This window comes from Mustela putorius, unplaced genomic scaffold (assembly GCF_011764305.1).
Source record: "Mustela putorius furo isolate JIRA1106 unplaced genomic scaffold, ASM1176430v1.1 tig00003923_pilon_pilon_pilon, whole genome shotgun sequence".
Taxonomy (NCBI): Eukaryota; Metazoa; Chordata; class Mammalia; order Carnivora; family Mustelidae; genus Mustela; species Mustela putorius.
In genome coordinates this window covers 11,895,308-11,916,964 of record NW_025422068.1, presented here as the reverse complement: position 1 = coordinate 11,916,964, position 21,657 = coordinate 11,895,308, and the positions used below count along the sequence as shown (strand labels likewise).

At 50.6% G+C, this 21,657-nt stretch overlaps 1 protein-coding gene across 3 annotated transcripts; it reads right to left on the bottom strand.

Annotated features, from left to right (window-relative positions):
* Positions 1 to 2,605: 2,605 nt before the first annotated feature.
* On the bottom strand, positions 2,606 to 20,094 carry MGAT1 (alpha-1,3-mannosyl-glycoprotein 2-beta-N-acetylglucosaminyltransferase). 3 transcript variants are annotated; one of them, XM_045069281.1, is made up of 3 exons: positions 19,832 to 20,094; positions 12,590 to 12,784; positions 2,606 to 5,188 (listed from the first exon to the last, which is right to left on the bottom strand). In XM_045069281.1, the coding sequence occupies exon 3, from the start codon at positions 5,099 to 5,101 to the stop codon at positions 3,758 to 3,760; it is 1,344 nt and encodes a 447-aa protein (XP_044925216.1). In that variant the 5' UTR covers positions 5,102 to 5,188; positions 12,590 to 12,784; positions 19,832 to 20,094; the 3' UTR covers positions 2,606 to 3,757. The 3 variants fall into 3 exon arrangements, with proteins under 3 accessions (XP_044925216.1, XP_004780273.1, XP_004780278.1); XM_004780216.3 differs by lacking the exon at positions 12,590 to 12,784; XM_004780221.2 differs by lacking the exons at positions 12,590 to 12,784; positions 19,832 to 20,094 and adding an exon at positions 14,915 to 15,068.
* Positions 20,095 to 21,657: the final 1,563 nt, after the last annotated feature.

The window sequence follows — 21,657 nt, the reverse complement described above, 5'->3', positions numbered from 1 at the left end:
AACATCAAACGCAGACCCCTCCAGGCCAGACAGGTCCCCAGCCTCAGCACCCGCTCCCACCTTTGGTCCCCTACTGTTCCCTGGTCCCCATGTTTCACTCCTTGCCCTTGCCCCTCAGTCCTGGCAGGATTCTGAACACACCCAGGGAGATCAGCTCAGGGAAAACATGGTCAGGGTCATCACCCATTTGTCCACACTGATGCATCTGTTACCTCACAAATTAAAATCCACCAGGAAGAAGAGAGAAAATCCACCAGAAAAGAGCGAAAACTGTTAAAAAGAAACAATAGATCCAAAATGGAGTCACTTGTGGTAAACCCGTGTTGCTAAACAGGGCTTCATACCCAACCTGAATGCAGTTTCAATCTTCCTAAAGAATGCAGTCTTAACCAGTTTGGAATTTCCTGGTCAGCCCTGATGATGTAATCCACCAAAGACCCTTCTGTTTCGCAAAAGGAGGTGAACTTGCCCAAAATAAGTTTTTTGTTGTTGTTGTTTAAGTCTGTTTAGGACTTTCTTGTCCTGCCTTTAAAAACCTTCCCTTTCTGGAGCCCTTTACAACTCTTTTCTAGTTGCCAAACGGGATGCGACAATCATGAATCGTTCAGCAAGGCCAATTAGATCTTTAAAATTTAATATTTGTTATTCAACAACAGCAAAGGCCAAGAGACTAGGGGAGGGAAGGCAGAAACAGTGGTTCTCAGGAACCCGGAGCGGGAAGAGGATGGCTGGAAGTCGAGGAAGGCCTAGGGGACACAGGCAGAGGTCTGGCCTGAGCAGCTACTGGACCCACAGGCACACTGCATCCCTGCAAGGCCTTCTGTAGGCAGCTGAGACCCTCTACCCCTGGGAACTTGCCATCAGCACCAGCCATGCCAGTCAGTCACCAGGTGTTTTGGGGCAGACCCACCCAGCAGGGGAGCTGCAGGGAGCTGGGTGAACTCTTCAGAATTACCTTTGAATCTCTGACCTCAAGGTTCATCCTGACATTTTTATCATGTACTTTTGCGTTTGGTTTTGTACATGTACGTGTACATTTGTGCATACAGGAGGATCACAGTCCTGCAGGGACAGCAGCCATGCACCCATAAACCACACCTGAAGATGACGTGACAGAGCAAATGCGGCCTGAGGACCTACATCAAAAGGGAGAGAAACAGGACCCGGAGACCTCTGGAAGTTCTCCTTGCTTCAGGAGAAACCTGAGAAATCAGCTGGTATCTTCCAAGAGTGTCCTCTCCTCGGAGATCCCTCCCAGAGGGCTGTCCCCCACCAGCCCACCATGTCAGGCTGACTGTGTGCTGCTTGGCCAGGAAGTCTGGCCCCATTCACCACTCTGGGGCTTGACAGAGGGGAGACAGAGTACAAAGGAGACCGGGGAGGCATCCCTGGAGGAAGGCAGTAAAGGACAGAAGGGAACAGTCCAGTAGTAGGTGGTGGTTAATAGCATGGGCCCCGTTCAAATCTGCCACTCCATCCCAACCAGGTGGTGGGTCAAAGGAACCTCGGTGTGCCCATTTCCTCACCTGTAAAACAGGAGTTTTACCCCTACAATTACCTGGAGGATTACATGAGTTCATGTTAACCACGGAGCACTCAGAACAATGTGCTTCGTGAGCAACTGTTTTAATACTTTGAGTGCTAAGAGCATGGAGTTTGGCAGCCCAAGTACTCCCGGCCAGGGCATCACTGCACCCTTCCCCGTCTGGAAATCATGGATAATGACCACCTCCCTACCCCAATTTATTTACCCCACAGGATTAAATGATCCATCTGGGAGCACACGGGAAGACAAAACTAGCTCTACAGAAATCTGAAAGATTAAAATGAATATCTGACTCCGGTTCCCGTAGCACACTCAGCATTCCTAAGCCCAGAAGGGAGGCCGGAGCTACTCCCTTTGGTACCAGGTGACCCCACTCCCCCTACAGCTAGTATGTGTGAAGCTCCAGAATGGTATAAGTGAACAAAGTCACCTCCCCAGGGTTGTCAAACGCACTAGTGAATCATCAAAAAAAGAAGGAAGAGAACAGAAACTCGCGGCATGTGCTTCCCATGATTCAAAGTCTCGGGACATGCTTGCCAGCTGTGTGTGTGTGTTGTAGATGGCAGGACAAAAGCATTCTCACTGGGATCACCACTGTCAGGACTCTGAGTGCCTCTCCCTGACAGAGCTTGCCCTGGTATCAGGACTGCATGTTGGAGCTTGGGGGCAGGCCCAGGAAATGGGGCACCCAGCACATAGCACCCACTTTGTGAGGGACTGCCTGGGTCCTCTCAGACCAGGTCTTCAGCCTTACAGCAAGCTCAAGTCCACCAACGGCTCACAGCACAACTTCAGAGATGAGCAACACAGTACTGTAACCTTGGACTAACCCGCTCCACCCCTGCACCTCCTCTCCCACCCCTACCCCCACGTATGGCCTTTCTTTCACACCCAGCCCCTCCCAGCTCCCATCTTCTGGTCATCTGCTTTCCTTGTTTTAGCTGATCCACTTCCTCTTGCCTTCCAGGCCCTTCCCTCAGCTGTTGTCCTTCCTTCTTTTTCCTTCTTCCTCTACCCTTCAGCTCCTTCCTGTTCAAGGACACAAACACATGCACACAGTTTTTCAGACAATTCAGCCTTTATTTTTGAAAATAATTCTGTAGCTTCAATTTTCTTCCATGAACTGAGGTCAGGCCAGAAGCAAACACACATACATCGCTCTCCAACCTGCCATCCTCACCGCAATCGGAGCAGACAGGGGAATGCCCGGTGGACAGGGGAGGGAGGCAAGAGCTATCTTTCCACCTCACCCTGAGAGGGCCACCTGAGGCCTCAACCTTCAGAGAGGGGCCTGTGTCCCAAACCCCATGGGAAAAAGGACACAAGGAGCTAATCTGTCTTCCAGAAAGCCAGCATGAAACCTCCTACTAAAACAGGAAAGGGGTCAATTTTTAGAAAGGCCAGGAATCCAGGAACAGAGTCTGTTTCTTTGAGGCAGGATGAGGGAGGCATGTCCCAGCACACCAAGGCTTTCTCCCTACCACATTCTCCGCTCCTCCCACCCCAACTTCTGTGGATAAGCTGAGGAGAAGTCTGGCTTTCCCTTTCCACTTCTCATCTTAGAATCACACACTGCTAAGCTGCAAGGAAAGAAGAGCAGAGAGGAGGTCAGGATTAGGAGAGGGGCAGAAGAGAAACAGGGGTGGGCAGCAGTAAACCCTGAAAGCCCAAGAGCTCCACCCAGACTCTGATGATGACACCCCTTTGGTTAGTCTCACTCTGGCCACAGGTAAGTCCCCTTTGCAAAGAACCCAACAACCCCTTCAACTGGGGGAAGGTGGGAATGGGGAGCAGATACAGGAGGTGAGCCCACACCCTGGCTAGAAGAGGCAGGACAAGAGAAAGAGAGCTGGTCAAGACAGCTAAAGCTGCCCACCTCAGCAGATGCTCTGAGAAAAACTGGAACGTGGGAGTCTGTGGCCCCAACATGCCCAAGTCTCTCCCTGCCACACAGCGGCTTCCTGCTAATACCACCCAACATACCCCCACCAAGGTTCCCCTGATTTGACCCCCTTGAGAACAGGAGAATAACCCTCATCTCATCCTCTGTGCTCTCGAATGCCATTCAAAAAAAGAAAAAGAAAAAGAAAGAAAAGGAATGTACCCAAAAGAGACACAGAGAAGACGATGCAGCCCAGGGGCTCCGTCTGTCTCAGCCCACCAAGCAGCGAGGAAGGAGCCCAGCAGGAGAAGGGCGGACAGGCGCAGCAGCTAATTCCAGCTCGGATCGTAGCCCTCCCAGGTCTGCGGGGGGGCCAGGTGAACACGGCGGCCCCGGAACAGGAAGCTGACGATGCCCCGGTAGCCGGCCCTGGGGACGCCAGACTTGAGGTCGTCCATGACACCCAAGGCTTTCGCAAAGGCCTTGAAGCTGTCCCTGCCGGTGTACTGCACACGCACCTCCCCCAGCTCGCTGCGCTCACTGGTCCTCACCTTCTCCACCTGCAGCAGGGGCGCCGCGTAGACGCGGGCCAGGAAAACTCTGTCGTAGGTCTCCTGTCGCAGGTAGGATAGGTCCAGCTGGGTGAAGGGCACGAAGTGCTGGTTCAGCTTGATGAACTTGAGATGCTGGTCGAAGAACTGCCCGTGGCTGACGCCCTTGCGGCCAAAGGTCATCGTTCTGGAGATCTCGGGGCGCACGCAGGCCCGGCCCTGCCGCTGCTCCGGCCGGCGCATCCAATCATCCCAGAAGGCCCGTGGCCACTTGGGCTCCAGCTCGGCCCAGAGCTCGGCCAGCAGCAGCCAGCCGAGGCCCGGGAAGAAGTCGGTGCGGTAGAGCAGCTCGGGCTTGCCGGCGTCCACCATCTGCTCCTTGCCGTTGTCGTTCCAGGCCGACACGCACCAGAGGGACGGGTCGGCGCGCAGCAGCGGGTAGGTGGCCTGGAAGTACTCGAAGAAGTCCGGGGCCACCTCCAGGTCGTCCTCCACCACCACGGCGGCCGCGAACTGGAAGCTGCGGAACACCTGGCCCAGTGCCCAGCGGTAGTGGCGCGCGATCTTGTAGTAGCCCTGGAACTTGCGGTGGTCGGGGGGCACGGCGATGCTGCTCAGGTCCGGCTGCCGAATGTGTGTGACGGCGCTGCCGTACGAGGCGATGACTCGTGCAGTCTCTTCGTGCCCGCAGTCCTGGCTGACGATGATGGGGAAGAGCTCCGCCGACGGCCGGTAGTGCAGCAGCTTGTCCAGGCAGCGCCGCACTGTGCTGCGGTCACACGCGATGACCAGGATGGGGATCACGGCAGGCGCGGTGGACGCGGGCGGGCGCGGCGGCCCGGGCGGGGCGACCGAGGGCGCCCGCCACCGCCGGCTCCAGCGAGCATGGTGCTCACGGATCTGCTGCAGCAGCCCCCGCTGCCGCTCCAGCTCGGCCTCAGCGTCCTCGGCCAGGCGGATCACCTCACGTGTGAGGCCAGCTGGGTCCTCCTCGAGAGCGCTGTCCGAGGGCAGCCTGCCAGGCGCCGGGCGCGTCCAGAAGAAGAGCAGCAGCAGGGCGTTCCAGGCCACGAAGAGGACGGCACCCCACAGCACCAGCCCTGCGGACTGCTTCTTCAGCATCCTGGCCCCCGCAGGGGAGGCCCGCCGGGGTGGGGCCCGGGGCTGCCCGGGGCTCGCCTACTGCGGGGCTAGGAAGCAGCCATGCACCTGCGGAGAGGACACAGAAAACCAGCCTTCATCACAGAGGCACGAGGCGCGCTGGGTGAAGGGAGGCCGGGAGGCTGACCCAGAGCTCCCTCAGAAAAGCACTGCCTATGGGACAGGATACCATACTCCCACCACTCCGCAGTGAGTCCATGAGTCCTCAGAAAGCAATGTGGTGTGAAGGGGAAGTAGAGAGTGATGTTGCAGAGGAGGAAGCAAGAGAATCCTCCTTTTTTCCCTGCCATACCTGACACCCTTCTGTCTTATCTTCCATTCAGAGTTCAGGGGCAGGGCTGGACATGAGACCACCTGTCCCCCACTGCTCAAAGATTACTGCTTTTTTTTTTTTTAAAGATTTTATTTATTTATTTGTCAGAGAGAGAGAGCGAGTGAGAGCGAGCACAGGCAGACAGAGTGGAAGGCAGAGTCAGAGGGAGAAGCAGGCTCCCTGCGGAGCAAGGAGCCCGATGTGGGACTCGATCCCAGGACGCTGGGATCATGACCTGAGCCGAAGGCAGCTGCTTAACCAACTGAGCCACCCAGGCGTCCCTGCTTTTTTTTTTTTTTAAGGTTTTATTTATTCATTTGACAGAGATCACAAGTAGGCGGAGAGGCTGGCAGAGAGAGAGGAAGGGAAGCAGGCTCTCTGCTAAGCAGAGAGCCTGATGCAAGGCTCGATCCCAGAACCCTGGGATCATGACCTGAGCCAAAGGCAGAGGCTTTAACCCACTGAGCCACCCAGGCGCCCCAGATTACTGCTTTTAAAACTCTAATGTCAGTGGCACCTGGGTGGCTTAGTCAGTTGAGCGATGACCCTTGCTCTCAGCTCTGGTCAAGATCTCAGGGTCCTGAGACAGTGCACACAGGGGCTCTGGGCTCAGCCGGGAGTCTGCTACAGTTTCTCTCCCTCTGCCAGCTCACAAGACCATGTTTTTTTCCTCTCTCTCAAATAAATAAATAAATAAAACTTTTAAAAAATAAAAATAAAAACTCTAATATTGCACCTTTAAGATAAAGCCAGACCTTACCCAGTAAGGAAGCACTGGGGGCATTCTCACAAGGGTCAGGGGCAAAGCCAAGCTGCCCACCATCCATATGACTATTTAACCTTCAGTTGCAGGGATCAGCCAATGTGAATGGACTACAGAAGACAAAGGCAGAAGTTGCAAAGGAAGCAAGACTATCTTTATTTGTTGATACTATAAGAATATGCGTGGGAAACTCTAAGAGAATTAATGATAAAACAAATCCAGACAACTGAGGAATTGAGCAAAGTAGCAGGATATAAAAAGTAACCTGCACAAATCAATAGCCTTCATATCCACAAATAATAAACTCATTACAAGTCACAATGGCTGAGAAGACCCTATTTACAGCAGCCATAAAAATGATAAGCTATGTAAGAACAAACTTAACAAGAAATATTCAAAACCTCTATGAAAAAGACTATGGTTCTTGAAAGACACAAAAGAGGACTTACATATCCTTGTTCTTAGGACATTTCTGCATCCTCAGAAATCTCAATAAAAATACGGTTTTTGGGAGCCAAAGTGACACTAATGGGCACTGGGTGTTACATGCAATTAATGAATCCTGAACATTATATCAAGAATCAATGATGTAGCCATATGTTGGCTACCTGAAATTAAATTTTTTAAAAAATGAAAAAAATAAACATACAAGATCATCTAGGAAAATAATTAAGATGTGAAAGAGGGACTAGCCCTACCATCCACTAAAGTACTACATATTACAAATCTTCTATAAATAAAACTATGTGATATTAGTACACAAATAAACCAATCATCCAAAGGAATATAATTTCAACTACAGAAAATAGACACAAATTCACGTAGAAATCTGATAATATGATACAGGTGATATTTAAAATTACTAGGACAAAAAAATGGTTTTACTAGTTGTTATAACAACTATATAGCTATTTGGAAAGACAAAATTAGAGCTGTACAGAAGAATAACTTCCAAGTGGATTAGAGAACTAAATAGAATAAATATAACTATGTAACTGCTAGAAGAAAATATGGGTCAATTCCTCTATAACCTGGGTACAGAGAAAGGCTTTCTAAGTTTGATTCAAAATTGAGAGGGAGTAATAAGTAAAAACACTTTTGCATGATATAAACACCATTAGCCAAGTTAAAAGACAAACTGGAGAGAATATTTGTAATAAACATACAAATATAAAGCCAATACAATGAACTTTTAAACTGAGGGGATAAAAAGCCAAAACACAAAAAGACACTGAAATGGTCCTTAGACATATTAAAAGATAATCAATTTCACTTAAAATAAGAAAAATGCAAACTGAACTATACTAAGATAAAATTTTCTCACTCATCAGATGCAAAAGTTCAAACAGTTGTCCTCTTAAGAGTGTCAAATGAAAAGCAGAAGTTCTTAATTTTAATGATATTCAATTATCAAGGGTTTCATCTTTTATGGATCATGCTTTTCACACTGTATCTAAGGAATCTTTGCCAAAATCACACATATCTTTCCCCTTTCAGGTTTTACATTTAGGTTTATAGTTCATTTTCAGTTAATTTTTGTATATGGTGTAAGGTATGAAACTAATGTCCTTTTACAGCAGTTTGGTAGTTTGTCAAATGCTAAACAGAGAGTTACCAAGTCCACTCTTAGACATATACTGAAGAGGAATAAAAACATACGTCCATGCAAAACTATCTGGAATGTTTATCACAGCTTTATTCAAAAATCACCACAAACTGGGAAAAACCCAATGCCCATCCACAGAGGAATATGGATAAACAAATTGGGCTTACCTATAAAGCGGAGTAATACTCAACGGCATAAACTACTGATATAACACATGGGTGAATCTCAAAATAATCTAGTGATATGTGAAAGATGGAAAGAAGAGCACATACACTGATTCCACATACATAAATCTCCAGAAAATACAATGTAACCTAGAGTGACAGAATGCAGAGTGGTTGCCTAGGCATGGAGGCGGTAAGGACAGTGAGGGGAGGTATTACAAAGGGACAGTTGGAAAGTTTGCTATTATCTTGACTGGGGTAACAGCTTCATGGGTGTATATATACTTACAGACTTATAATACTGTACATTTTAAATATGTGCCCTTTATGTCAATTGTACCTCAATAAAACTTTTTATTTAAAAAATGACATTATTTGGTCAAATTACAAAACTGAAATGTAGATAGTCAATTAAGTACCAATGCGGACTGACAAATAACCATACTGTGCTTATGGAAAATAAAATCCCAATTCTTAGCTAATTCAGACTGAAGTAATTAGGAGTAAAGAGCCATGAAAGATGCAACTTCTCAAAAGGCTCAGAAAAAAAAGTATCATGTATACAGAGAGAGAGAAAATGTGGCAAAATGCTAATAGGTGAATCTGAGTAATGGAATGAGTTTCCTTACACCATTCTAATTCTTGATCTTTTTTGCAAATTGAAATTTCCAAGTAAAGTTTCTTAAAATCAACATGGGAATGTCGTCCACAGTTTTGACTAACTTTGTCCAATATAGCCCCAGTTAGGCACATCAGTGGGGGTAACTGAAGCAATCCATTTGTCCTGAACTCCTTAAACACCCATGGCACATACCTGCTGTCCGCCAAGCTCTGGGAAGGGACTAGGACACACATCTTACAAGAAAAAGGCATGGTCCTACCAGCCCTCTTACCCAACTAGAACCCACTACTTGAAAGATCTACCATACCATCCAGTTTCCAGACAGCTGACATTATTGACAATTCAACTCTCTCCCTGGCCCTTCTACTCCTGGTCCCACTTTTCACACCCTAAAGCTTCAGGTATGTGCCCTCTTGTGCCCACTGCTCTGCCAGTTACCCTCTGCCTCACCGCCACCAAAATCTCAGGTTCCAGATCTCATATCTGCACTTCCGGACTCTTGGGCAGGCAGATCCAGGGTCAAAAGATCAAAGTGTTGATCCAGAAGGATCTCTAGAGGAACCTGGATTCGGTCTCCCTCCTGGGGAGACTCCTCCAGCCTCTGCTAGCAGCACCACCACCTATCTTCCTTTGAGAAACCATCCACCCCGACAACTCCACAGCACCAGTCTTCCTCAGAAAACTCAAGTCCATTTCCACTTTACTGTGTCATTAAATTCCCGTGTTATCAATGCTCATACACAAATCAGAGTTTCCTAGGAGAGAGAGAGAATAGATTTGCAGTTTCTTTCTCACTCTGCCTCAGGATATGGTCGTTGATAACCATTCCCTCTAATCTCCTCGTCAGGATTTCTTATCTCCCAAATTCCTGCCTCCTAACTGACTGGGCAGGAAAAGTCTTGAGATAAAGGGATGGCAGAAGGACAAAAGAGACTGACCCCCATATCCTAAGCTACTTCAAGGCTGGAGAAGCAGACCTGTCTCTGACTTACTGATGAACCATCTCAGACCAGGAAGCTCTTCAGACTGGTGGCAAAACCCAGGGGACCACATCCTCTCTGCCCTGCAGATGACATGTAAAAGCCTTCACTCTCCTCCAGATATTAGAACTAGGTGGCCCACATCTACTTCCAGAAGCCCTGAAGCAGGCCCCCCACTCCCCCATGCACCCATCCTTCTAAGCCATGCAGTTCAGAGCACTCTTGTCAGTCTCTCAGGACTGGACTCCAAGCAGGTCTGTAACCATCAGGCATGGCCGGATGGCCCAAAGGAAACAGCTGTCCCAGTCCAGCCCAGGCCTCTACCTTAACGCTCAGGCCCTCATTCTCCAGACCATGACCACTTTTTGCTAAACTGTGTCACTGAACTTGCTCTTCTTTCTGCAGAGAACACAACATGTCTATTCCCAAGCCCCACTGCTTCTCTACACAGACTCATCCAGAGTCCCAGTGCCATTTCCCACTGCTTCCTCACACACTCTCTGGGACAGGATCCTCCTTTCTAAATGGAAGTTAATGAACACAAGCACCTGTGCTCTCCAGCGGATGGCTGTGTCTGAGGGATGATGAAGCCCCAAAGGCCAGTCAAGCCTTTGGCCGGCAAGCCAACCAGTTCATTGAGGACGTGCGGCTCTCGTTCCTACCGTCAGGATTAACAAGGGCAAGCCAAACAAATGCTTGGCACCATCCCACATTTTTTCACATCTCTGAAAACTCAATCTTCTCACCTCTAAGACAGAAATCATAATAGAATACATCACTGGACTGCTAAAAAGCCTGGGTGAGATATCTACATCAGGTGTTTAGAATAGTGCCCATCTGTGACATAGATGCTAGCCAGTCCTTCCTCTGTCCCCTCTCTAGCTGGCTCTCTATGCTCCACTCTACTAGATCCTTCTGGGCTACAAACACCTGAGCCTGCCTCAAGGCCTTCGCATGAGCCTGTATGCCGGGTGTCTTCTTCCCTCCCTCCTTCACTTGGTGTGCCCTCATGTCTCTGCCAGGGAAGAAGTCAGACAATGTGAAGTCTACCTCCCCTTCACCATCACTGACATCAGTGCAACTTCTTGCTCAAGATCTTTTAAATCCCCAGGGCTACAAGCTATTCAAGGACGGGGACCAGCTCCCCCAGTGCATCCAAGCTGTTGTGCTAGGATCCTTGACTTGAGATTTGCTAATGACCTAAAAAGTGACTTCTGTATGGATGCCACTCACCCACAATCCCTTACCTACAATCCCCAAGCCCAGAAAGCACTGACAAAGAGAAGTTTCCTTCACTCATATGGCAGTAAAACCTTTGGTGAAATCTGATGTGATCTAATATAAGGCTATTTATAGTATTTATTATCCATTTAGTGTGACTATATATTTGCCACAGAAGTCAAGATGCTGGATTATTGTGTGGTTCCACACTTTACACTACATCATAAATGCACCAGATTATCTTTTTAAAATCCAAAATAATTTTAAATTCTGAAACATATCCAGCTCCAAGCATTTCACAATTCTGAAAATCGAAGAGACAGTTACTCATTCATGCCAGTCCCTTGAACTCTCTTTGCTTATGCCATACTGCTTTAAGCCTGAACTTCTGATGTATGTAGCTCATCTACCTATCGCTATCCCTCTAAGCAACCTTCCCAACAACAACAGAGCACCCTTCTTTCTTAAAATGCACAGCTGGTCACACCACCAGTCTGCCGTAAAAAACCATCAGGGGCTAGCTACCACTGCCTACAGGATAAAACTCAACTTCATCATGACACACAAGGCCTTCAGAAGAAATTAATTCAAATATCCTTTTTCAAGCTCACCTCCAACCACTAGCCTCTGAACCCCATTCTCTGGTGTCAGCAAGCTACTTATTTCCCCTAATGAGTACACTTACTTACATGCTGCAGTCTTTGCTCTGGCTGTTCCTTCATCCCAAAACATCACCTGTGGACCCACACTGTGGGCACCTGCAAATCCTTTACAGCCCAGGTCAGCAAATCCTTCCACAGCACCACTGCCAGAGCTAGGCCTTCCCGCAACTACCCTCAAGCCACTCTCTCCCCTCCTCCTGTTTCTCCCCTCCACAGTGTAACAGAATCTGTGGCTGTGCTTATGTGGTTCTCACCTTATTCCTTAGGGGGAAAGCTCTATGACCCTTAACCCTATTACAGTGCTTGACGCACATTACGGAGTCCAAGTGGCTAGCTGGCAGACTGCTTGCATTATTAGCTAAATCGGGGAGAAAGAAGACCAAACCAGCAGCATGACAGTGCTTTTCCAAAGAAGATCATCACACATCCCATCCCACATGCTCTTCTTACAAGAACGTAATGCCATTTCTCCCACTAGAGGTGGGGGATGTGAGGTCTGTGTTCCCTCTTTGATCTGTGGCTACGGAGGAAGTGACCATGCATGAATTGCAAAACCTGTCCACAAAAGGCAATGCAATTTCCACCTGTTGCTCCTGAGATGCATGCTCTTTGACTGCAGCCACAGAGGCTGGAAGCCCAAGCCACATGAACAGGACACCTGCAGGTGTTCCAGCTCACGACCCTTAGCTCACAAGCTAAAGTTCTAGCCAACAGCAAGCACCAACCACTAGACATGGGAGGAGGGCTTTTGGATGATCCCAGCCCTGGCCACACTGGACTGCAACCGCAGGAATGACCATGAGGAAGAACCACAAGCTAAGATAGGAATAAAATGCTTCTGCTGTTTCAGACCGTTAGGTTTTGAGGTGATGTGTGATAGAGCAGTAAGTACCTGAAATAACGAGTAGGACAGAATCTAAGCACAGCACGTGCTCCTCCTGTCCTCCGGCTCAGAGCCCCAAGTCCAAAATCTGAGGGTTTGCCTCTACTGCTATTCCCTTCCTCATCAACAGCTATTATTGAACAATAAAAACATTTAATGTTCAACAGCAATCATTTACTCTCTCTCACAGTTTCAACAGGACAGGAATTTGGACTGTGGGGCAGAGGGGAATGACCTGCTTCTGCTCCATGATGTCTGGGACCTCAGCTGAAGGCTGGAACGCTGGGGATGGGTGGAGGGGAACTCTCCCTCAAAGGCATATTCAGGCACATGTCTGCAGGTTGATGTTAGCACGGTTAGATGAAGTTCTGGCTGCAACGCCCTGCACGTAGCCTCTTCACATGGCCTGGGTTTCCTTTGAACTTGACGGCTGGATTCCGAAGATGAGTGTCCCGAGAAAAAGAGTAAGCCAGGTATCCTTTTTATAATCCAGCCTGGGATCACTTCCGTATTTTACTCATAAGTCAGAGGAATCATAAGTGTCTGCCCACACTCAAAGGGAGAAAAACCACAGATCCCACCACTCCTGGGGGGAGAACAATGTGCAATTGTAACAAAAAGTGGAATGGGATATTTATGGAGTGACCATTTGGGGAAAATATAATCTGCCACACCTTCCTTTACTAAAATAGAACGATAGTCCTTAACCCTGACATAAGCTCCTGATGTTCTGCAATTAATGACATTTGCCTGCAAGTCGCAGATTCAAACCTAGTTGTGATTTGCTAGTCTTTACACTCCTTTAGGGAAGTGACACAGCTGATCCACACCACCAAGTACAAAGACATCAGCACTGTGGTGGAAGATGAAGAGTGAGCATTTTTAGTGTGAACCCTCAGCAAAACCCAGGAAGCTCTGAGGAGGTCCCACCAACTCCTGTGGGTCTCAGTTTCTTCCCCTGAAGGACTACCTAGAAGCTGTGATCCCTTTCCACCACCCTGATTCCATGGTATTCTGCAGCCAGCTCCCCCCTCTCCGGCAAAACTACTTTTTACACAGTAAGAGAACACCAAATAGTTGACTTCCCTTCATGAGCAATAATGGAGAAGTCATACTTAGCTTCAAAAAGTATGGGAGTTAAAGTAATATTGACAGGCTTTCCCTTCTACCTTTGTCTTACCAGGTTAAAATGCACTGCCTAAAAAACCTAAAGCACAGAATACACCTCAGATAATGGAGACCTAACGGAATTACTTTCTCGTTCATTATTGGACCTCTGCTAGACTCCTGAATCAAGTATCAGTCTCCATACTTTCACAAGGACGGAAGAAATGAAAAGGAGTCAGGGAAAATACACTAAATAATTCAAGAGCTTACAGAGTAAGACCTAGGAGGAAGGCACGCAGGTTATTCATCCTGAAAAAGAAGAGACTAAGAGGAAGCATGATGTTAGTGCAGCAAAAAGCCTGAAGGCCTGGGAAACCAGGTAACCTTGGGCAAGTCCCCTGACCCACTTGTGCCTTGGTTCACTTATTTGAACAAAAAAATAATCGATTTGGATCTTCCGCAGGTTCCCTGGTTTCTGATGATGAAAAGGACAGCGACTACTTCCCCAATGTCCCAAACAGGAAGTGAGCTCAAGGTGTCACATATGGCACCGAGGTTAACCATGACTACAGTGCAGTCTGACTCTGACAACAGGACACAGGCAGGAATCCAGAAGAGCTCAACAGTCTCCCGCAATGGGGTCAGATGGGGGTGATTCACCATGGGAGGCAGACTGGGGGGATGTGAGCGTCTAGGAGAAAAGGCTCCGAGGTCTGAAAACTGTGACAAACGACAGAAAACAAAGCTGGTCCCTCAGCCAGCGATGACCTAAAGCAAAGAGTCATTAAACAGGCCTCAGGGGCAAGGGTTGACCGAGGTGGAGCCTCTCACCCTGGGTTCAACGGGTCAGTCCGAAAGCGGATCAGCGGGCCACACAGCCCCCCCACCCCGCTCCGGCTTCTGAGATGGGGCCCCGCACGGGTCCGGGACCCCGACCCCATACACGCTGGCTAACAGGTGGTGAAAGTTTTCTTTCCCGTCTACATATTTTTCACATGGAGTCACTCCTCCTCGCGGCTGAGGAGGAGGAACCCCAGTAGCCCGTGGAAGGACGCTGGGATGGGTCTGGGGAAAGGCCACCTCCCCTCCCCGCTCCCCGCCTCCCCGGCCCCGCACCCACGGACGCCCCGCCAACGCGTTTCACAACCGCCTCCCGCCCGCGGAGCCCGGCCGCGCTCTCCAGCAGCTGGAGGCCCGGGGTTCAGAAAACCGAGCGCGGAGTTCCCCTTCCCGGCTCGCGAGCGCCGCGCGGCCAAACCCGCGCCAGGCCGAGCCCTTCCCGCCAGGGCCGCCCGGGGCCGCGAAGCGCTCAGACAGCCGCCGCCTCCCGCGCCGGGACCCGAGCCTCGGAGCGCCCTCTCCGCTCCGCGGGGCCTCCTTCAGCCCGACCCCCGTCCCCTCCCCAGGGCCGGCCACCCAGCCGACGGACGCCGGCGCTCTGGGCCCTACTCACCAGGTCCTCCCGACCTCCCGGCCCCGAAAGCGGCCGCCCCGGGGCGCGTTGCCCGCGCTCGCGCGGATGCCGGCGCCCCGCTCCCAGCCGGCCCTTCCTACTCGCGCCGGGCCGGCCCGCCAGCCGAGCAACGTGGCCCTTCCCCAGCGGGGGCGGGGCGGGGAGGGCCGAGGGGCGGGGCCGGCCAACCTCGCCAGGGCCCCTGCGTCCCGGGCCCGCCCCTCGGCCCGACTGGGCCAACCCCGCCGGCCGGGCGTCCCAAGTTTCCGGGGTTCGGAACTTCGGGACGCGCGGTGCTGAAGCGCCTAAACAGTGCCCTTCCTGGCTCACGATCCCGACCCCACTCGCACACTCAACCCGTCCCGAGGAGTCTTTGGGAGCCTCGTCGCCCCCAGCCCCAGCGCCTGGAGCCCACAGAGGGGATGGGGTCAGTCCGGCCTCAGGTAGGCCTGGCAGCCGGACGGTGCGTCCACCAAAGTCCACCAAATCCAAGGCCGACGTCGTGCGGACAGCGCTCATCAACCCGCTAAAGTCTAGCTTCCGGGGGGGGGCGGGGCAACAGAGGGACCCCGGGGTGCGGGGATGTGAGAACAAGAACCAAGGTGCCAAAAAAGAAGCCAGAGAGGAAACACCTGCTGCCAGAAGGGGTGGGGGGGGGGGCAACTGTTTTCTTCTTTCTTTCTTTTTTTTTTAATACTTTGTTTTTTTTTCTTTCGAGGTGGGGAATGAGAGCTGTTCACTCTGAGTACAGGAGCAGAGGACAGACCTGTCCCAGGGATAAGAACCATGAGACCTAAGGAATACAGGACTTCATCTCAGAATTTTGTGGAAGCCCTGTGAAAGGGGGTGAGGGAGCCCTAGAAAAGCCCCGATGTCTGTACCTGGGACTGAGGGTGGGGCACTGAGAGCTCCTGGCTACTCACGCACACCCAGTCTAGGGCCAGCCCCACCAAGTGATGGGGCTCCAGGCCCTTCCCCAATCCACTTCCCTCCTGTGTTCCACACCGCACACCGCTGGCAGGAACTTAGCAGTGTGGGGTTACTGACTGCTTTCGCTCACTAACGTGTTTCTACATGAAACCAGGAATTATGAAGGGTTCCAGACCCCCCCCCAAAAAAAAGGGGCAGAGTATGCCCTAAAGCCCCCACCCCCACCAGGGGCTAAGGAAATAAACCAGTTGCACAGAGGCCTCCACATGTAGAACTTTCCCAACAGCTCTGCAGAGTGTGCATTATCATCGCATTCTACAGAAGGGGGGCAAACTCTGTCCAAGGCAGTGTGAATTTCAGGTTAAGTGCCAACTGGTTGAAGGTCACAAGCCCTAGTGAGGGGCATGGCCAGGTTTTAGACCCAGGCATTCCTGCACTCATTCCTTCCTCTTACACACCCTTGAGTGAAAATACACCGAGATGGCTGTGTGTCCAGCATGACAGGTGCACACTGGGGCAGCAAGGAAATTATGGAAGAAGCACCTGGAGCCTAGCTCTGAAGGGGCAGAGTGAAAAGAGCTGACACCTCACTGAGACTGTACTATGTGTGTCTTCAAGGTTTCCAGCTGAGCTGACTTTATGAACCATGGTCTCATGGACTCATATGCTAGCCAATAGCCACTGTGGCTGCACATCTGCCCTCTCTTTATGCTTTCCTTATGAAGGGAGTTGGGGGATGCAGGAAGCCTACACACTCACACTCCACATCAAAGTAAGAAGGAAAACCGTGATTTCTAAAAGTGTAAAGAGTTGGGAAATACTAGTTTGTAGATCCAAGATATGAGAAGCTAAAATCACTCTCCAGGAAAAGGACATAGTAGGATGCTGAAAAATGGGGCAGACCAGCCCACGAGATGTCACATTCCCACTCTAATAATCCTCCTCTATCCAAGGCAGTTCAGTGAGGACAAGAATGGGGAACTGCTTGTGCATGAGAACTAACACCCAATGACTACTTTGTTGAAATTCCAAGGCTTACAGGAATATCTAAAGGTAGAAATTCCCCAGCTACAAAAGGACTGTCCCAAGCAGAAAGAGCCTGGTTAGAGAACAGGTTTGGGCTGAATTCTTGGACGGAAACAAAAGAAAACACTTGGTCTAGGAGGCAAGAAGCCAGGGTGACATGTGCCACATTGACCTGGGAAAAGAGGCCCAGGGCTTTTGATGGAGATTTCATGAGCTGAGGGGGAAGGGGAAGAAGGGCAGAAACAAGGAGCTAGGTGCCTGAATTCTGGGAATGAAACCGAAACTGGAGTATGCAAAAACAGAAAAAATAGGAAGATCTGATCATAAGATAAGAGAGAATTTAGAAGTGAAAATACTGTATCCTGTCCACCCCCACTACCTCCAAAAGAGGACTGGAGACATACGGAGAAGGACATGAAAATTGTTCCAATTGCCTTCCCATAAACCATACCCAAGATACCCTGAAATTTCTTACAACTTAAAAAGAATTCATGATCTGAACTTAAGGCAGATCTCGGCTAGAAACTATCAGAAGAAGTAAAATCAAAGTTTTAAATCAGCGCTGTGTCTAATTTTCCCTCTCCCATTCTCCCAACATCGACACTCCCCTTGGAGACCCAGAAACACAGATCATCAAAATCAAAGAAAAGAGAAAAGATTAATAAAAGGACCAGTGAGCAAAGTTTATGAAATGAGACTTTTGGTTAACTACATACAATTCCTTTTGTGTGACACAATGGTATAAATAAATTCAGTTAAAACACATTCACAACTTTTGATTAAGTCTACCACTGCTCCTGGCTAAGTGGTCTGAGATCCTGTACCTCTGTGAGAAGGCCGTGAGATCCTGTACCCCTGTGAGATAGTCTTGAGAAGACTATCTTGAGACAGGGTCAGGCAGAGCACAGGACTAGCACTTTCAGTGAAAAATGACAGGGGAGAGGAATTCTGGTTCAATCTAGGGAGGAAATGTCTTACCAGAGAGGCTGCTGACAAGGCACTAAATTTCCCTCCCTGAAGGTTTGCAGCAGGATCCAGATGGTCCTTATTTGGTCAGATGCTGTAGAAGCAGCCCAGCACTGGGCAGGCAATTACAGTATCTGCTTCTCGACACTGAGGCAAGTCCTTTGTGCTCAGAGTTTCTGTAGCTTCCCCTTACCTACTGAATTAGGGAAATAATCCCTGCTCTCTCTTTCTTACAACAGCGTGATGACAGAAAAGTGACCCAACTGGACATTTCATGTAACAAAAGCGCCATATATATACAGCACAACTCTGTACACTCGCAGGCCTTCCAGGTAAGATGAGGGCTGCAAAAGGATCCTGGGACCAGAAAGCCCTTGCAAGGACTGGCACTAGGAATGTGGTGGGCCAAGCTGGGGCAGGTGACTTGCCACCCTGAAATCTAGACCTTCTGAAGTAGAGCCCCGGCCTGAAAGGTACTGCTCCAAGCCAGCCTCAGACCTGAGAAGAAACAGCTCACCACTGGGGAAAGGCAGGCAAGAAAGGAAGGAGGGGGAAAAAGCAAAGTCATAAATAATGTGATTTTCAGCTTGCAAATGATCTTAGTTATTACACCAACCCCAATGAATATGAGCTCCAGGTGTTACACAGCTACTGAGAGGCAGAGATGCTAGAAGCCAAGCCTTCTGCCCCATGCCCCCAGGCCACCATACCCTACCACCTATCAAAATTGCCAACATATCTCCTTTCTGTTTGTTGTAACTGAGAAAAGCAGGTATTTCGGCATAAGTAAACTGGGGTTCAAGGAAGGAGTAGGAAGGAGGTGAGATGGTTAACTATAAACAGGTTTGTGGGAACAGCCTGCAAAAACAGAAAGGACTAAGAGATGGAAGTCCAAAACACTGTCATCTTCAAGAGCAGGAGAGAATACCAGGATATGGCACAGGAAGAAAGGCCCAGAATTTACTCCAAGAAATGGAGCTCCACCTCCTAACCACACACTTGGCCCTCTTTAATCTGCTACCCCAAAAGGCATACTTATCACAAGTGTAGAGAGCCCTAAGGACCAGAATCCCCAACCTAAGCTCTCCTAGGACCTGTGCACTTTTTCCACCACTTGATGATCCCAGGTATTGTTTAACAGCAACAAGATGAGACACATTCAGGGCAGGCTTCTAATTGAGGACATCCAAGGCTTTTGCCAATACACTAATTCAATAAAAGAACAGAACTCCTCATTCAGAGTTTTTTTTGTATGTACCAATTACACAAGCATTATCAAGCAATGTCAACAGTACTGTTTTCCACACACATGGCCCTGGACACTTTTCAAGATCTATCCCCCATTTGCTCCCTGTGAATTGTCAGGAAGCTCTAAAGCTAGGTACCCCTGTCTTACAGGTGAACAGAACATGACAGATCTTAACCGATATTCCTAGGGTTACACACTAAGAAAGTCAGAGCTAGAACAAAAATTCAACTGATCTTAACTGTGTTCTGTTTTTCTGTGGTCTGCATAAGGTTTCATGGCCTAAATCTGAAGAGAGACAATTTAGGAAGTTATCCAGACCATCGTCTAACCTCCCCCAAGGCAGTTCCACTCAGTTAGCTCCCCCAAAACACGGAAGCCTGCCTCGGCCTAAGTAACCCACCCTAGAGTCTTATTTAGCCCAACATGTGTTGACTCCGTGTTGGTCCTTATATATAGTCTAACCCAGCCTCTCCTCAGAAGCTGAAATTCTCTTCATGTTCTCCTTAGGCCTAACCTCTCAAATGCCACCGCACAAAACATCTTACAACGTACACCTCCTACCTGGGTAGAGAGGCCGGGAACAAGTCTAAGAGAGTGAAACAGAGATAAAGCTTCCTGTGTATCCATTGCAGTAAGGGTTCTCATCCGGCACTTCCTAAATGGCAGCATCCCCAGACTGGCCCCACTCAACATTTTCTGCCTAAGAGCAGCAAGACACCCAGTGGGAAGTGAGACAGGAACCTTACCTTTCTTCTCTTCTCTCAGCTGCTCCCCTGGAGATCATCAAACCCCCTTCTGGCACTCCATTTCCAAAACTCAGAATCCCAAATCAGATACACCAAAGCGCAGCTTCTTTCCCCTTATCCAGGTCTAAAGTCCATGGCTGAGTGGACTCTGAGGGGGAGGAGTCTGGGGGGGGAAGGGGTAAGTCCAGGCCCCTCCCCCCCCCCCACGGCAGGGTTCAGTGTCCCTCCCAGGGGTCTGTTACATTCCTTCATTCAGCTGGCTTATTCTGCCCAGAGGCTGGTGTGGGGCAGATCCCGGGTTCTATCCCATATCTTGCTCAGGGAAGGGAAGTCATCCACTGTGAGGACCCGCCGGTTTGTCTTCTGCTGGGGTTCATGAGGAGAAACAGGCCATAGAACCGGCATGGCCAGAAGGCTGGTGTCAGTGTTAACCTGTGGAATATTTAAACATTACGACACTTTCTATCCTATGCTGTACCCCAACGGATGCTTAAGGCCCCTTACCTAGATTGGATTCCTCTACCATCAATGGAGGCTGTCTTCTAAGACACATGGAAAAGAACATCCCTCTTCCTTCTCCCTCTTGTCCTGTTACTGCCACACACTAATCTCCTCCAGCTCCCAAGCTTAGGGGGTTGGTTCAGTGTTTTAATCGCCCGGTCAGCGCTCCTAGAATGAACTCAATCCACTCCAGACCCCAACACGGGCCCCTTCCGCATACATTCTCTGCTCCTTTCCCTTCGGCCTCGCCTCGCCCTCGGCTCCCAAAACTGTGGCAGGGCTGGGATTCCTGATCTCGAACTCCCTCCCGGGGCCGCGGAGAGCGCTCTGAGAGAAGAGAGGCCCGAGTCCGGCTAGCAGCAGCCGCCCCGAGCTCCAGTTTCTCAGCTGGGAAGCCCACCCCGGTCGCCCCCTCTCTTCTAAGTTTATTCTCACACACACAAACCCCGTCGCCCCCTCCCTTCTAAATTTATTCCTAAACACACAGACACACACACACGCGCGCACACATCCGTCCTTCCTGTAGGGGCGTGGCGTTCACATGACCCCCCCCCCTTCAAGAGTTTAACTCCTCCCAACCGTCTCCTCCGCACCCCATTCTCCGCGCTCACCCGGGAAGGGAGTGACACGGTGACCCTCCCTAGACTCTGACCCCCACCCCTCACCCCGCACCCCCTACAGCCCGGACGACCCTCGCCCAGGCGGCTCTGGGTCGTTACCTGGATCCCGCCCGCCTGGTCTCAGCAGGAAGCCGTGGCCCTCCCAGGTCGGAGTCCAGGCCCCAAGCTGGGTCCGGACAGGCGGCCCAGGCCCCACCCCCTCGACCCCCGGCGGCCGGGCCCTCCCCTCGCGCTCCTTCCCCCCTCCCACCATCCCCCGCAACCACTTCCGCCCGTGCTCCGGAAGTGAGTCCGCGGCAACGTCCACCTCCCTTCGTCCCGCCTCATTCTTCCTCCGCATTCCGTTCCCTCCCCCCCGCCCGTCACCACCGCCACCACGGGAGCGCGGGACGTGGGTCTGCACTGTTCCCAAGACCGGAGACGAGGTGTGGGCCGGACCGGGTCTGGAAGAGAACTGAGCGTGGAGCGAGAGTACAAGAAGTGGCGGGGCAGAGAGTACGGCGGCGAGCGGGAGCGCGCGTCACCGGGCGACGCGCGGCGGGAAGCGCGCATGCGCCGCGGCGCCCCGCCGTGTCGCGGGTGTGGACGCTCCGCGGGCGGGGCGGGTGGGACCTGGGCAAGGATGGGGGAGGGTCGCCTTGGCCCCTGGCCCTGCTCGGGTCGCCTAGCAACCGCCCGCAGCCCGGGTGGTGCGGTAGGCCGGGG